General features: G+C 38.8%; 1 protein-coding gene across 1 annotated transcript; it reads right to left on the reverse strand.

Annotated features, from left to right (window-relative positions):
• Nucleotides 1–38: 38 nt before the first annotated feature.
• On the reverse strand, nt 39–16,483 carry prmt8b (protein arginine methyltransferase 8b). The gene is made up of 10 exons (XM_017494879.3): nt 16,309–16,483; nt 14,917–15,150; nt 13,310–13,465; nt 11,083–11,146; nt 9,419–9,561; nt 7,585–7,672; nt 5,927–6,042; nt 2,069–2,219; nt 1,795–1,916; nt 39–821 (listed from the first exon to the last, which is right to left on the reverse strand). The coding sequence occupies exons 1-10, from the start codon at nt 16,375–16,377 to the stop codon at nt 738–740; spliced, it is 1,227 nt and encodes a 408-aa protein (XP_017350368.1). The 5' UTR covers nt 16,378–16,483; the 3' UTR covers nt 39–737.
• Nucleotides 16,484–17,343: the final 860 nt, after the last annotated feature.

A 17,343-nucleotide genomic window follows, 5' to 3' on the forward strand; every position in this document is an offset into this window, starting at 1 on the left:
TATATATATATGTGTGTGTGCGTGTATATAAACTGGGTTAATAAATGTCAACTAGATACACATATTGTTTTCACATCTCTGATTTATTTACCACTTCCTCTTCCCAAATTCCTAACAAATGTTTGCATAAAATGTTTGAAACAGGCCAAAGAAATATATTTTTTTAATTAAAAATAAAAAAAACCTTGAAAAATCATCATGAGGAATAAAACATGCTAATTACAATATAAACAATTCAACCACAAAAAAAAAACCCAGAAGTAAAAATTAAATATGTTTAGTAATAATGAGGCATAAATTAAAATATGCAGTCAAATGTCTCACTGTTAAAATCTTTCTCCCTGCTCCCTCTTTCTCCTATTAGAATACACATTCTGTAAATCCTATTACTGTGCTCAAGTCTTTTTGGGCATGTTGCCTCATTTTTTAATCTTTAATCACATTACCTTGTAGATTACTATTCAACACTGTACTTGCTTTCATGCTTTCTTACTATAATAAAGGACAACTAAGACATTCTCAAGGTCATTGACAGTTACATTCAGAGTGATGCTCCCTCACAGACTGGTAGTTTTGCAGAACTGGAGGACTGATGACACTATTGCTCTTTGTACGTGATTCACACTGGGCTCATATTCTGCTGCTGGTCTTTCCTGTTTGGTCAGAGCATATAGCAGCCTCCTGTGTTGTTCTCTGGGTGGTCGAGCTGTTACGAGAATTCTCCCTCTGGTGGAATCCTACCGCATCTTGTAGTCATGAGAAATCGCTGCATCACAAAGCTGCCCCTTGAAATCCAGCTCAAAGGTAAAATCCAGGTCACGCTAGAGGAAAAACAGACTTAAATGAGGACCTCAGTACAATTTTTTCCCATTTTTTTCATTATGGGCATTCAGAGTCCTCCACTTAAGTTAAAACATCTTTTTTTACTTTAGTAAAAGTTACTCAATTTCAGACTTGTGCTGTGCAGCTGCTTCTGTACATTTTCTGGGCTCCCCATTCAGATTATGCAAATTACCTGTAGAGGTGTCAGTTACAGGGTTTTTCAATAGCATCAAGACTATTTAGAAAAAAATCTGCGATAGAAAATGCTGACTGTTGTTTTTTTTGTTGTCAAATATAATATCATATAACATAAAAGCAAGTGCACAAGCAATCTAATAGGTATCCAATATATTGCCTATATATTTCTGCATGAAGAGACGTGATTGACTTAATTTACCAATACGGCTTCAGTTTTCATTATTCATGGCTTATAAAATAGCTCTTGAACCAACAACAATCTTACGATTGTGCATGACATATAGGATAATTTATCACACTTTTAATTTGCTATTTTGATTTGACAAATTACAAAAAAAAGAAGCCAATAATTTTATTTCATATGCTGTGCCCAGGGTTTGAAGGATAAGCTGACCAAGCACTCATCTGCTACACTTGTCAATTCAAAATAATTTTATCCATTCAAATTCAGTCCTCCAGATAAGATAAGCAATGTCTCTGACTAAGATATCGTCTCCTCTGATGTCTGCAGTATGAAAAAAACAAACAAAAAAAGCTCTTGTGGACTTGCATGAGCCGATTTCACGCAACAAAATGGGCTTGAATCCGAATCATGCATAAGTGGGAAACAAATCTGTTTCCAGCCCACATGTGTAACTCTTGCTTAATTTCTGAATAGCACTTGTTTCCAGAGTCTTCGGTCTGAATACCGTGTGCAATTTTGATGTTAAATCCTCATTATGCCTTTTATCATTCTCTTTCTCTTTGCTTTTTCTCTCTTTGTCACTGACTCACTTCATTGTTTTCATTGGGCTTGACAGCAATGCTGCCCAGGATCTCCTCCCCTCTCCTCACTGTCAGGTAGTCCTCTAGGTAAAACACTGTCTGCTTCCAGTGAGTACTCGGAGCATCGGGGGCTGAGAATGTGAGAGATAAATGAGTAATATCTATATTTGTGTTTATTCGAGAATGAGGGCAAGAATGGTTGCATTTTATATCATTGGTAGCATTGTATATCAGCTTTAATTTGTAAGGTGTACTTCGTGTGAGTTGGTAGGTGGAAACGAACCTGTGGAGAAGCCGGTCTTCTTGTGACACTTGGTGAACTCGATGTTGAAGTAGGTGACAAGCGCGTGGATGTAGTCATTTCTCTGGATCTGCAAGCAAAAGGCTGAGGTGAAGGTCAGATCCTCCAGCGTTACTGTGTAGATGTCCACCTCCTGCAAAGCACAAACCAACACACAAGCACATACTGTAATAAAACCTTTGGGTTCTCCAATTTCCTCCCACTTCCCAAAAACATGCAGGGGAATTGTCTACTCTAAATTGCCACTAGGTGTCAATGAGTGTGTGAATGGAGTCTTGTGATGGACTGGCAGCCTATTCAGGGTGTGTTCTCACCTTGTGCCCAGGCTATGGATCCACCATGATACTGACCAAGATAAAGCGCTTACTGAAGATGAATGAACAAATGAATTTAGCTATTAATCTTATGCTGCACAGGAAGGAGGCGGCATATGCATGAGCCCCATTTCCTTTTGTCTTAAAATGAATAGTGCCCTATTTAAGCGGTTAAATTCTTAAAATACAATCCTGGAAAAACCTGTGTAAAACCTGTGACTATCTCTGGAAGGCAGCCATGGTTTGGTTGCATCTGCAAAGCCTTAATTTAAGTTTGATTTCATTCTGAAAATTTTTTGCAACAGGTTACGAACTAGGCAACTTTAACACAGTACATTTTCAACAGAATCGCTTAAGCAGCATTGATCATTATGGAAAACAAATCAGTGAACCTGTAACCATTAAAAATTACGATCATTAAAAAAAATAATGAAATGAAATTTTCTTTCTTCAAATTAAACATGGAAGATACACCTTGATTGGGAGAGTGATGATAGAGGAAGGAGAGGACTTGGAGAAGATGGAGAGATAAGACGGGAAAGAGATCGCACAGGTAACAGGATACACAGAAAACAGAGGATAGAGAATAAGAAAGGAAGGATATTTATAAGGATTTGGCTTTTTTGGTCTGCTACACATCTTGAATTAAAAAGATTTTATGACTTCTATCATATCTGAATATTGACTAACACTATATTTGATTATAGCTTTAAAAAAATAGTTATTTTCTGTATAGCTATTTTTTATACACTAAAATCCTGTTGAACACTTGAGCCTCTGCCCCCGCCAAAGTCTTTGCACAACCCTGGCAAGCTGTTAAGCTTACTCTGGTAACATTACACAATACTAAGCCTTCATGTCTCTAAAACATGGATTGGTAATGAAGGTGCAAAGCTTCCCTTGTGCCTTTAATCATTATATAAACAGCAGATCATTAACTTCCTTCACCCTGTTGTTTGTTCATGCTATTCAGTAATCCCAACAAAGAGATGACACGCCATTCTTCATTTCAGACACTTATCCTCCAGGTATTTCCTGAATATGCCAACTGAAAAGGCAGTGATGCTGAGATCTCTCGCAAGCCTTCTACTTTAATGTGTCGGGCACCCTGTTTCTTCTCTGCCCTTTATTCTGTAGTTGCCTCTATTCGCTGATATTTTGACTAATGAAAGGATGCTGTGATGAAACTCATTGAAAATCGCAAAATCTTTTCCAAAAGAAATCTGACACAGAAAATATGTGCTAAATATCAAAATCGTTCACTGGTGGTGCAAAAAAAAAAAAGAGAAAAAGAAATAGGGTCAGGATTAGGGAATAAAAAGCCAATCACAAGATAATACAAGAGAATATATACCTGAAATGACTTTAGATTTAAACATCAGCCTGGTAAAGAACCTGTCATTTTAAACACAAGATATTTACTCCAGGTTAAATCTAAATGTAACTGTCATGATCTCCCCTTCTGGCAGCGCGCTTGGAGAGATGAGGGAGCATGCGCATGCACGAGCTACGTGCACGAGTGCTCAGCAAGCGCATGCTCTTCGGATGTTGACAACCGTGACATTGTTTACTGTGGACACGTGCGTTTGTTTTGTTTCTGTTCCGTCTCCTCCCGGTTTTGTCATTGGTTGTTGTTCGGGGATGTGGCTTTAAGGTTTTCAGCTGCCAGCGCTTAGCGCTGATTATATTGGGGATATATACCGCTCGCGTCCCTGTACATCTCGCGGAGTATTAGATATAGTTAGTATAGTTAAATACATTGTTTAAGTTACCTTGATAGATTTAGTTAGTTTAAACTTTAAATTAGTTCATTAGTCCACGCTGGTTTTTCCGCTCCCAGTTTATGGTACTGGTTCATGTTTCTTGTTTTGTGTGTTTGACCCTGTTTTCTGTGACCGCAACTTTGATTCCTGCTTTGCCCGGTTTATGCCTGTTTGCCGATCGCCCGACCCTTTGTCTGTCATGACTACGTTTTTTGAATTATGATTTGGATTTGCCTGCCTGCCCTTAAAAAAATACGTCTTTACCTGCACCTGCTTCCGTACTCTACTCCCTTACGTCTCACGACGTGACAGTAACCAAATATCCAAATAAGCAAGTACCGCTCTCTGCTACTTTATGAACATTTATAGTTAATCTGTTCTAATTAAGCTGCCTAGAATTTGATTCTACATTATATACAGTTTAAATTTCCCTAACCACCAGGTTTTTAGATCTTTAGTGGCAATTTAGATTGTCGCCTTTAAAACAAGCACATTCCCGGATGATTCATATTATGATTTATTTGATCATTTTCTATTTCTTTTTTGTGTATTTATTCTACCTAAAATATGATTAGTTACAACAAATTGTGCTAGAGTGGATAAACAAGGGTGATACACTTCTCCTCCACAAGTTTACTGAGCAGTCTGAGCAGGAAAAATCCACCCAGAATGCCCTGCGTATTAATATTTATAATTAATGTCATATTCAGTGGCATACAAAATTTATTTTGAGTTCACTTTTCAGTTTAAACTTTGACATGTTGATCTATATTCAGTTGATGTTTTCCTACATTGCTCACAATGCTGTTTGACTACCTACTGATAGTGGTGCCAGTGGGGTTAAGCTCTTGCTTCATCTGTACTATGAAAGAGTGATGCAGCAGATCTTTAATATTTTCTCTCACCTCATCATCTGTACACTCTGCTCAAAGCGATCACCTTCCAAATGCCAATGCTACCATCGATGCCATCGCTCTCATCATCTCATAGACCGCTGACTATCCAAGCCAAGTGCTGTAATTTAGCGCAACTGCAATGTATAGATGCATTGCATTCTGGACCTTTGAGTCCTACATTTGCACTAAAGTCTTCACTTCACTTCTACACTGGATTTGTCATTAATGTGAATGTAGCTGGAAAATGGCGAGTGAGAAAAAAACCTCTGGCTCTTTTGTTTTAAGGGGCTAAGAGCAAAACCTGACCTGATCCCTTATGCTTAAGGTCATGTATTAACAGCATTGTAACGCTGTCCTCCTGCTATAGCAGACCAACACAAAACTGCTAACTTCTCACAAAAGATACAGCAACGACTAACAAATTAGCACCAGAATTGCAAAATACATCTATTATATTTCAATATAAATATATTTAATGTGTTGCAGGGTGGAGTTTTCCTTTAAGTCCGTAGATAATTCTGAGGTCTGACACCCAACAAGCATCATTTTTAACTTCTCTTAACTTTTAACTTCTCGCTACATGCACTGAATGCGATGTGACCACAAACTGATATTTTGATCGTGTGGATGCACCAATACCAGAGGAAATGAGAACAAATGAGCACCCAGTCATCAGAAAACCTCTTAATGATCATCAGGTCATCATTATGTAACGCTCACACAACATGTTTCCTGAGGTAGCGCCTAGTCAATCTGCTCTATGAATCAAATGAGGGCTTTCACAAAAAGATCAGGCACTCATATTCAAATTCTCACTGCATATTACGTCTGCCAACCCACACACTTGGAAACACAGAATATTCATACCTTAATAAGACAGGAGTTGGTCACCACTTGTTTCGGGTCCACAATATCAACCAGTGGTTCCATCATGGCCACGTTGCGAATGCAGGTCATGTCAAAACCATAAACATTCTCCCACCCTAGAAGTCAGTTGGAGAGACAGTCATTTCTATATAAAGAATAAAACACTTGGGGGGTGTGCTGTTGTAGGAAAATACTCTACAGTTCAAGTTTAAGATTTCCAGTAAAACCATATCCTGCAGCGTTTTATTCTTCTTATACCACAGCTAATTGAGATCTTAGAATTTTCAATGAATTAACTAATCATGCGTTGTACCTTTTAACCATTTACAGTAACATGTAATGTTGTGGAATGACCATGAAACAAGTTAGCTCAATGTCATCTCCATTTTGCTCTCTCTTCAAATGAATAAAATAGAAAAAATGCAGCTTTTCATGTCACAAAGAAAATCCACAAACCCAGGTCAGAAAACTGTCAGTGCTGACACTGGAGACTCCTTCCATAAATAAAGGTCTCTTTGCAGAACGATTCAACATATTAACAAGTACATATCACCATGTTTGTCTTTGCTAAATAACAACACAGTTTTTTAAACATCAATTTATGATCTATTATATGGATCATCCAGCATGCAAGTCCACATGAATACGTTGTTACTATAGAACTTTATACTTTATAACTGTGAATTTAAGTACAGCTGGAACTACTGTACTGCCAGAGATGTGATGTTATAGAAAATGAAGAAGAAGTCAGAATTCAGCAGCACTGTGGTATACATCTATGTAAGTGTGGGTTAAAGTAATATTAAAAGCAGCAAATGTGAAAGCAGAGTGGAGCAGGAGGAGGAGAGGAGTGTAATGTGTCAGTGTGTGAAATACGGATGCTAACGTTGAGATTCTTTGGCAGAGTCATCAGTTCTGAGCATATGCTGTAAGAAGGTATGATGATCTGATGCCATCTGTTTGACAGCCACTGAGATAACCACTAAAATATAAATGAAAATGAATAATCATTACTTCTCCTTCTTTTTCTTCTTCTTTTTTTTTTTACATAAGGGATTAAGAATTGGGATTAAGAGAAAATAAAATGCAACCATTTTAGGTGTTCTTGAATTGGCCCGTTCTTAAAGTAGCTAACTAATGCATAAAAGCACAGAATTAAAAATAAATAAATAAGAATACGGTTGTGTATCAGTGTGACCTTGTGGCGTATGCTTAGCTCTTTACTCCTAGGCTTTTTGGGGGGACTGTATAGTGTTTTGAATTGGATGGAATGTTAAACTGGATATGTGAAAGTGATATCATACATGTTCACATGACATGAGGAGGAAAAATGAAAAGAGTGGGTGCATTCTGAGAACAAGAAACTGACACCATCTGTTGTGTGTACAAGGAGACATCACTCTCCCCTGTCTTCCCAAAGACTTTAGCTATGTTTTGTCACTTTTGGCTTTCTTGATTAGTGAACAAGCCCAGTCCAGAGCTCGTGCTGGCTGAAGATGCGTGTTAGCTTTCCTCTGGAAAACCCTGAAGGAGTGAGAAACCCTAGTTTGACCCAAAACCCTATGAAGGAGTATTCAGCTACTTCTCTATCCGTCTTTATTTATTCATGTATTTATTGAATGGTGTATTGGTGTACTTGTGTGTGTTTGTATACTTACAGTGGATTTTAAAGTCTTTGTATTGTCTGTCCTCTATGGCCACCACGTGTAGTGTTGCTCTATCCGGGAACATGAACCCTCCGGGCTTCTGAAAGAGGTCAGTATCATATCACTTATGTCACTGAACAATTAACATATATATTTCACACAACCGCCATATCAAAATATCATTATCATGTTCAGTTACACTCTCTATCCCTGTGCACAAAGCACACTCGTTCCTGTTATATATGCAGCAGATTTGTATGCATTAAACTGTGTCCTCTCTAATGATTCACTGTGAATTACACTGAATTGGTTTTGAGAATCATATAAAATAGATATATGGGCCCTAAAAACATCTAACCACATAAACACTCACTGTCTATCAAACTAAAAAGCTCATTGCAAGATCCTGATAAACTGTGTCCTAAACTACAGGGAGTCCCAATAGTCTTCATATATAGGGGACTATGTTTGCCAGGACCACGTGGGTTGTGCCTTCATCAGTGGATGTTTGTCGACATCCGTTTCTCGGACTGTCTGCAACACTTCCGGTCTTTTTGAGTTCTTAAATAAGTTTGGGAACTGTGTCGTGTGTGTGATGTGCTCGTCACGTTTCCTGTTAAAGTCCATCGCAACCTTACCACAGCTTCCCAATCCAGCCTTGAGAATGATTTCAATACTTTCTCCTTTTGTCAAAAGCGTTCTTAAAAAATATATAATATAAACTAAGTATGAATAAATTTGGAAGACATTTTGCTAAAAAGCGGCCCTGTGTGCGCGGCCCTGTGTGTGCGGAGTTTGCATGATCTCCCTTTGCTGCGGGGGTTTCCTCCAGGTACTCCGGTTTCCTCCCCCGGTCCAAAGACATGCATGGTAGAGTGATTGGCATGTCCAAAGTGTCTGTGGTGTGTGAATGTGTATGTGATTGTGCCCTCCGATGGATTGGCACTCTGTCCAGGGTGTACCCCGCCTTGTGCCTGATGCTCCCTGGGATAGGCTCCAGGTTTCCCCGTGACCCAGAGGATGGATGGATGGAGACTTTTGGGACACCCTGTAGACATTTTTCATTTATATTCTTATATATTACATGTAATCCGATCCGAAGTTATATGCATGTGTGGAGCGTGCTTTCATGCCAAAATTACAACGATGAGAAACATGTGAGTCCAGTATGTGTGTTCAGCTTTTTAGTCTAATGTTTACAATGAGTTTTAAACATTCTCAACAAAATGTCATCTAAGTATAATTGTTTAACCAACAGCAAGAAGTTTGTGACCACAGTAAAGTTGGTCAACATTTCAATCGTTGCTCAAGCGAGGGCAGATAGCCTCCAAGTGTATTACGCTGCCCTGAGATAGAGCATCAGCAGCAGCTCAAAAAGATGTGGTTGGCTGGTTTCACGTCTCAGAGGAAGCACATATTAATCTTCATCCTCCCCGGTTGGTAGCTGTTGTACGATAGGGGAGAGATGGCTGGTGGGTGGGGAATTGACTTGCGACCAATTTGGGGAGAAAAATGTTGGGGGAAAATACCCATTGCACCTCCCATGCACAAGGAGAACACACATGCACAGAATATACATGCTTATTCAGATAGTTCTGAAAGTAATCATACACAAAGGTTTACATGGCTGCTTTTCTTCTATTTATTAAATTATTAAAGCATATTAACCCACATTGTTCAATCAGATAGAAATTTCATTCAGATTGACCTCAATCGGTTCACACTATACCTATTGAGTTGTATACATGATCGTTTAAAAATATATATATATTATCCTGATTAAACTGTAAGTGGAATTATTTAACTGTAACTGATTATTAGGCTGTATGTAAACATAGCTACTAACCAGCCATTTGTCCCGGGCGTAAATGACAGTCTTCAGCATGGACTCGTAAAAAAGGCAGTATCCCATCCATTCAGAGACAATAATGTCCACCTGATCCACAGGCAATTCTGTCTCTTCTACTTTCCCTTTAAAGATGGTAATAACTGCAACACACATATGGAGATATGCAAAAAAACAACAACAAAAAAACAAAATAACAATATACAAAGACTATGTGTATATGAAGATTACTTAAACTGATTTTTCCCTAAGGGAGGAGTGAAAATTAAATGCATCAGTTAAAATCAGTTTATCTATGAAATCTCCTTCTTTGAAGTTCAAGGTGAGCTTTTTATGGACTCCATTCATTTTCTCTGCCCATCCTGTTTCTTTCTCTCATTTTAATTCCAGCAGGCAAGCTGCCAGTCTTCTCTAGTTACTAATTGCAAAGGACGAAGGTGCTGAGAGAGTTATGTGTGTGTTTGTAAGCACACTGCAATGAGTCCTCTCCCGTTGACTCAGGCTGTACCCACCACTGTATTAATCAGAACGGTTGAGGACTGATTTAAACGACGTTGTCACACCACAGGATGTAAGTGAGGAAGTGACTGCTTTTTCCTGTGTAATGAAACGCTGTTTGCTAATTGCAAGTGTGTCACCCTTTCCTCTCCATAGGCATAACGCATGAACTCTGTGCCTTCCGAGACAGCAAAAACATTTCAACTAACAGCTAAACAATTAGCTCTGTATTCAGAGATAAGTGTGCATAATAAGGAGTTAATTCTGAAATTATGTGCATGAAAACATGAATTCAGACCGCATTAATGATGCACTTAAGAGCCATTGCCCAGAGTGAAGTGTCTCTAGTACATGATTGTGACCTTAAACACATTTTTCTTGTGCTATATCTATTTCAGCCACAAGCCCAATTAAACATTAAATGCATTACCCACTACCATGAAATGTATAAACATGACATTATGAAAAATAACAATCACATAAGTTCCATGGACATTGGACATTCCTATAGCAGCCCAGCATTGTTGCAATTTTTGTATGATACATAAATAGCATATCTAATAGAAAATATGAGGATTTTCACACTAAACAATTTCAGCAACTGTGCTAATTCTGCATGCTTATTGGAAATCTCAGTGGTGAGACTTGAACGTGTGAAAAATTGGATGCTGTTTTGTTTGGCCCGCTTCTATTATTATTAGGCTTTGCTGTATACTACCGTGGTATCAAAGTGTTATTTATGCCAATTAATGTGGGTGGAATCCATTTGGCTAAATTGAGACAAATTACAAGAATGGGAAAATCTGTTGCTGTTAGATGTTGATTTGAATATTTGTCTTATCTTTTTATCCATATTGGTCATAACTTTTTTTTTGCATTTCTCTATGCAATTAGGAACAATCTGTTTTTAAAATGGGGCTGGTCTAGATGTCTCTGAAAAACGTCTGTCCAAAGAGTTCTACGTGACAAACACATATCAGGCTTGGAAGTAACTTCAGTAATCTGAATGGGCTGCCAAATCCCTGTGTACATCTTGATGCATTTTTTACATTTTATTTTAATCACCTACTCTGAATACAGCCCATTGTGAGTAATCTATTTTTTTATTTTTTTTTTTAGCAAATATTTATTCACATTAAAGAAGACACGAGATGTTTAGTTTTTACCATTGTCCAGGTGGTTAGATTTGATGATTTTCTCTGAGTACTCTGATATACTTGAGCATTCAATCTGCAAAAAAATGTAGACATACAACAAATTAAGTGTTTTGCATATTTTACTGTTTTATTGGCCTGTTAACTATGGCCTGTTTGCTATTAACTGCAAGACAATACACATCTAAATTCTGTTAATCTGCTAATCTATTAATGTTTGTTTGATTGTTAATGTCTTATGGGTTTTATCACTGTTACATTAGCTCTGAAAAAGTTATATATATATATATATATATATATATATATATATATATATATATATATATATATATATATATATATATATATATATATTCCGTAGGTTGTCTTTGTTTAATGAAAACAGCATATGTTTTTATTAGTATTTTTTCATCTCAGTCATTTCCAATTCCCACCCACTTTTTGGTACTCCTACTATTATACAGTAGCAACCTAGAAGTCTGAGCCATAACACAAGCTTCCTATGTTTCACTTGTATTGAACTCTGGTACCAGATCAAAACACAACTTGCTTTTTATAATTACACCACATAAGGGCCTACATGTTGTACAGAAGGTACCTCTATAAGGACCCACTCTCATTCATCTAATTTCTCTACAGTAACCTGCTAAATGTGGCAGTGAAAATACAGTCTCGGACCACTTTAATAGGTACACCTGCTCGTCCATGCAATTATCCAAACAGCCAGGGCAATCCATAAACTCATGCAGATACAACTCCAGAGCTTCAGTTAATGTTCAGAGCAAACAACAAAAAGCAGGGAATATGTGATCTCTGTGACTTTGACCATGGCATTACATAGTTGGGCGGCCGTGGCTCAGGTGGTAGACCGGGTTGTCCACTAATCGTAGGGTTGGCAGTTTGATTCCCGGACCATTGGCTCCACATGCCGAAGTGTCCTTGGACAAGACACTGAACCCCAAGTTGTTCCCGATGGCAAGTTAGCACCTTGCATGGCAGCTCTGCTACCATTGATGTGTGTGTGTGTGTGTGTGTGTGTGAGTGAATGGGTGAATGAAACACAGTAGAGCTTTGTAGAATGCTTTGTAAAGCGCTTTGTAGAACCGCTAAGGTTAAAAAAAGCGTTATATAAGTGCAGACCATTTACCAATTACATAGCTGGTTCGAGTATTTCAGAAACTGCTGGTCTCCTGGGATTTCCATACACAACAATCTCTAGAGTTTACACAGAAACAGACAGACTATGGTAACTCAAATAACCACTCATTCCAACATCGCCTGTTCTCTTTCCAATCTTCAGCTGTCCAGTTTCGGTGAGTCTGAGCCCATAATAGCTTCAGCTTCCAGTTCTTGGCTGCCAGGATTGGAACCTGATGTGATCTTCTGCTGTTGTGGCCCATCCTCCTCAAGGCCTGCCATGTTATACATTCTGAGATGCTTTTCTGCTTACCATGATGATAAAGAGTGATAATTTGATATACTGTAGCCTTCCTGTCACCTTGAACCACTCGGTTCTTTCCCATTTGACCTCTCTCATCAACAAGGCTGCTCACTGGATGTTTGGTTTGTTTGTTTGTTTTTTGCACCATTCTGTGTAAACTCTAGAGACTGGAGTGTGTGAAAATCCCAGGAGATCAGCAGTTTCTGAAATACTCAAACCAGCCCATCTGGCACCAAAATCCATGCCACAGTCAAAGTCACTGAGATCACATTTTTCTCTATTCTGCTGTTTGATCAGCTCTTGACCTGTATCTGTATGATTGTATGCACTGCACAGCTACCACATTATCCATTGGCTGAATGGATAATTGATTGAATGTTCAGGTGTTCCTTATAAAGTGGTCAATACGGATATATTATTATAACACAGAGAAAACAGAAAGCAGTTCAGACTGTAGATTAGTTTCTTTTTAAACTCTTAAACTCCTTGAATCTGTCAGTGGAATGGAGACTTCCGTTCCTGGCTCTTGTAACTATTAATTTTTTCCCTTTAAGTTTCCGTGTAGTTACAGATCCGCTCATAATAGTTATAAATATGCTTTAAGGTGAATAACTGAATAAGAAGCTGTTCTCTGTCTCCCACTCACTTTCACACTCGCATATGCATATTCCTACAATCCAGTGGGGAATTTGTTTATAAACTCTCTAACTAATCCAGTTGTAGTTCTTTTTTTCTTTCTAATCTGAGCTATTCGATTCTGTGAAAGTGCTTAACGTTGAGATGAAGTTATGTTCTCACCCCGTAGACATGTTTGGCCCCTGCTTTAGCAGCAAACATGGAGAGGATTCCTGTCCCGCTGCCCACATCTAGAACAATCTTGTCCTTAAAAATGTGCTTATTGTGATACATGGAGTTCCTGTAGGTCAGTGTTCTCACCTCGTCCTTTAACATCTCCTGTCAAGGGAAAAGTTCGAAATGGATTTGTACAGGTATGTACATTTGTACTAGTAGTACTATATATTTAATGTACAGTGTACATTTAATGTACTTCCCCAAAGTAGGTTATTTTCTTATTACATCACATCCTGAAATGTTTTATTCCTCTTAACCACAGCAATTTAACAATCCTAAAAAAAATTCATTTTATTTATTATGTTTATTTATTGAAGAACATAATTTTCTTTAACTCTTTATAGTTATGTTTATATTATGTTATCACTTACATTATCATAGCTATATATAGTCATTCTATCACAAAAAATACCCCAGCTTGCTGTGTATACAGCTTTACCTCCAAATGTTGCAACACACTGAAAACAGGGGACTCCTTCCAAAAATGTTAAATAAATGCCTCTGCTCAAAAAAAGCCACAGGGAACACATGCGAACTGAAAGACCCATTCATAGCATGGGCTCTTCATTTTCAGTCTTGCTGCAGAAGTATAGTGTGATTATGTAGGACACCAAGCACTGCATCAATGCTATTATTTCTATATTATTTAGAGGCAGGTATCCATTATCGCCCTGTAGGGATTAACTGATACACATCTCTCTTTCCGCCGTCTTGTTCTTCCCTGTCCTGCTTTTTCTCTGTTATCAGGAATAGCTCCTTTATCTGCAGACAGCTCGACCTGACCCAAAAACTCAACATGTAGAAGTCTCATACTGCATCACAGACATGGATATTTTCTCAAACTGAATGAGTTTTTTTATGGACACAAGCAAAAAGAGTTTTTCTCATCAGACAGGTTTGCATCGTCAGTATGTTTCAAGATTAAAGCAGACTAAATTGTATAACAGTTTAGTCAATATATTTAAGAGGTCGGCATGCATTTTAGAGTTGGGAAAATGATTAAAGAATAATAGCACGACATCTGAATTCATTTTCAAGACACATAATATGTTTCGAGATATTTAGGTTTGGTAACATGTCAGCAAGTAGCACATTTTAAAACCTCTGGAAAACCTCTTTCAATTTTAAGTTTGAACGATATATTTAACAAGCACAATAAAGGATTTCATTTCAAATTATTGTTTTGAAATGGGTGTGGATGATATAAAAACATATTTACAATACCCACAAACCCCATTCTGATAGGGGGAACCCTTAACAGCTTCACTGACTCCTTGAACAGGGACAGGCTGAAGAGCCTTTGAGTGTACTACAGAGATTTGTAGCTCTGACATTGCAGACATCTGATTTAGTTCATCGAGTCATTTTCAAGACCTTAACAATATAAAACTGATTTTGTCACAATATGTTTTTCACAAGGGAAACCACTATCCAAAGAACAATGAATGCCTTTTTTTTCCTAAGACAGTAAAGTGTTAATTGGTGACATAAATCATGATCAAAAAATAGATAATTATGTGAGTCAACACTTAGTACAATTTTATACTATGTACCTCATGAATGCCAAAGTGGGCGTATGAGTCGAAGTAGTAGTCTCGTGAGGTCATTTCCTCCGGATTGAGGAGTTTGGCCATTTTTCCACGTCCAGGGCAGGTGGACAGCGATGAGACGTGTGGGGTGTGAGGGGGACGAGGAACGTGATGAACTGATGCCATGGGTTTAGGCACAGGAGGAGGCTGCGCAGAGGGAGGATTGCCAGTGTTCTGCTGCCGCTGCTGCTGCTTCTGCTAGCAAATAGAGATGAAACAATAATTATCCTTTCTACTAACGCTAAACTTTTAGCCCTCCTGACCAGTGTTCTGTTCATACTCAATTCCACAGGTCTGGGTGCAGCATGGTGCACCCTAATGTCTTATTGGTTTAGAAGTGTGCATTATGTTCTTCAATGGACTGGCATCTCATCCAGTTCAAATTTCCACCCCATGCCCAGTGTTCCCAGGATATAGGCTCCAGATCCACCACAACCCTAACCAGGATAAAGTACCTACTGAATAATGAATGCATATATAGTATTTCTTTAGGGCAGCACAATGGTAAACAGGGTAGCATTGCCACCTCGCTTCTCCAGGGTCCTTGGTTTGATCTTGAGGTTTGTTTGCTTGTTTTCTCTGTGCCTGTCCGGGTTTCCTCCGTGTTCTCCGTTTTCCTCCGACTTCATAAATACAGGCTAGTTTGTGGATTATGCTTGACCAGCACTAAAAAGGTTATTAAAAATGAATGAATGAAAGCATTGATGAATCTCCTGCATACAATATTCAGAAAAGTACCACTATAGAGGGATGAGCCCTGGGGATTTGGCTGTGCAGTACACCAGCGACTCCTTCACTGCAGCACCAAGGACAGCGCTCGCGCTACCGGAGGCTGTTCGCTATGGTGCGGATTTTCCATCAGCGACCGTCATGAATACCAAATATGGAATGGAAACAAACAAGCAAACAAACAAAACCGCAGATTTTGTCCGGTTTTGCGTTTTCTTTTCCTAGCACACGAAATGGAGACACGGAGCGTCGTCTCAGGCTGATAGTCGCGTGTCCTTTTGACCGCACGCTTTGCAATCTTAGTGCATTTGTGCGTTATAGTGGACCATTCTGTTAGGTGCATTTCTAGAAAATTGCATTTTAGCAGGCTATTTATCAGCAGCACGTGCCGGTTGTATGGCTGTGATCTTCGGCTCGTGATGTTACATGTACGTTTTTTTTTTGTTTTTTTTTTTTTGCTTTCCTAATTCATAGACTATAGGCTATTCAAACTCGGCGCTTTGACGTTTTGAACGCAACCGAACGTGCAAACAGCTCGAGAACATTACTTGACTTGTTGTAATCCCGGTGCACTCCATGTCACGCGAGCTGATCCGTTATAGGTTACAAATAAATGTTTGAACTCACCTCCGAGCTCTCAGCCTCCGCCATCTTTCTGCGCAGGAGCAGGCACCGTGATGAGTGCCTCAGTCCCATATGAGCTAACGGGATTCCGATGTACTCGAAAAGGACAAAAACTGCTCCTATGTTTGTTTTGTTTTAGTGCAATGATCTCTTTGCGGAACTTTAGCATACACTAAAGTATGCAATGTGACACGTAGGTTTATTATTAGCCCTATTATATATATATATATATATATTTTTTTTTTTGTCTAAACACACTTCGCTTCTCAAACTAATTTTTAAAAAATTGTATATACCTACTTCTCCTAAAATCAAAAATTTGATTATGAGATTGTCATAAGGACTTTTGCGCCAGATTTGTCGCTCTGCGCTTTTCCGTCAAGACGCGACTTGAGATAAGAAACATACAAGTCCTGTAGCCCATTGTGCAAAGTTAACACAAAGGTCCTAGAAAGCGACACTTAAGGAAACCAGTTGATCCTGGAAAAAGCCCCAGCATCCTCAGTGTCTGATACTGCTGGATCACAGCATCGCTGCGAAGTGAAGACACATGCCTTAAATACCGCACGTCCTATAGACTTATTTTCTAATATACTCCAAAGGTTTTTCTAGCCTATGAATATTCACTAGTGATTCGAGCGCCTTGCTTGTCTCTCCAGACCCTCCTGAAGGAAAGTTCAGCCCCGAATAGAAGAAGTTGGCTCTCTGTTGCGCAGGACACGAGCGGGTTAAAGCGGATGAAGTGCATGGAGATGATCCCGAAACTAAATCGGTGCCTCCTACACGCGCAATGGCACCTCCACCTGCCCACACATCTTACACACCGACTGAACACGCCGAGCGCATTTTCTTACCGTTAAATGGACCGAGGATATTTTTATGTCTCCTATATAGGGCAACAGCTTTATGGTTCTCGATGTGGTGTGGAAACTGGGATTTGGATGTGTAGAATGCGCTCAATAGACGAGGGTGTTGAATGTGAGAACAGAAGATCATAATCAAACAAAAGCACGGTGTCATTTTTAGGTTAAATGGTTT

The sequence above is a fragment of the Ictalurus punctatus genome, chromosome 19 (assembly GCF_001660625.3).
Source record: "Ictalurus punctatus breed USDA103 chromosome 19, Coco_2.0, whole genome shotgun sequence".
In the NCBI taxonomy this organism is placed as follows: domain Eukaryota; kingdom Metazoa; phylum Chordata; class Actinopteri; order Siluriformes; family Ictaluridae; genus Ictalurus; species Ictalurus punctatus.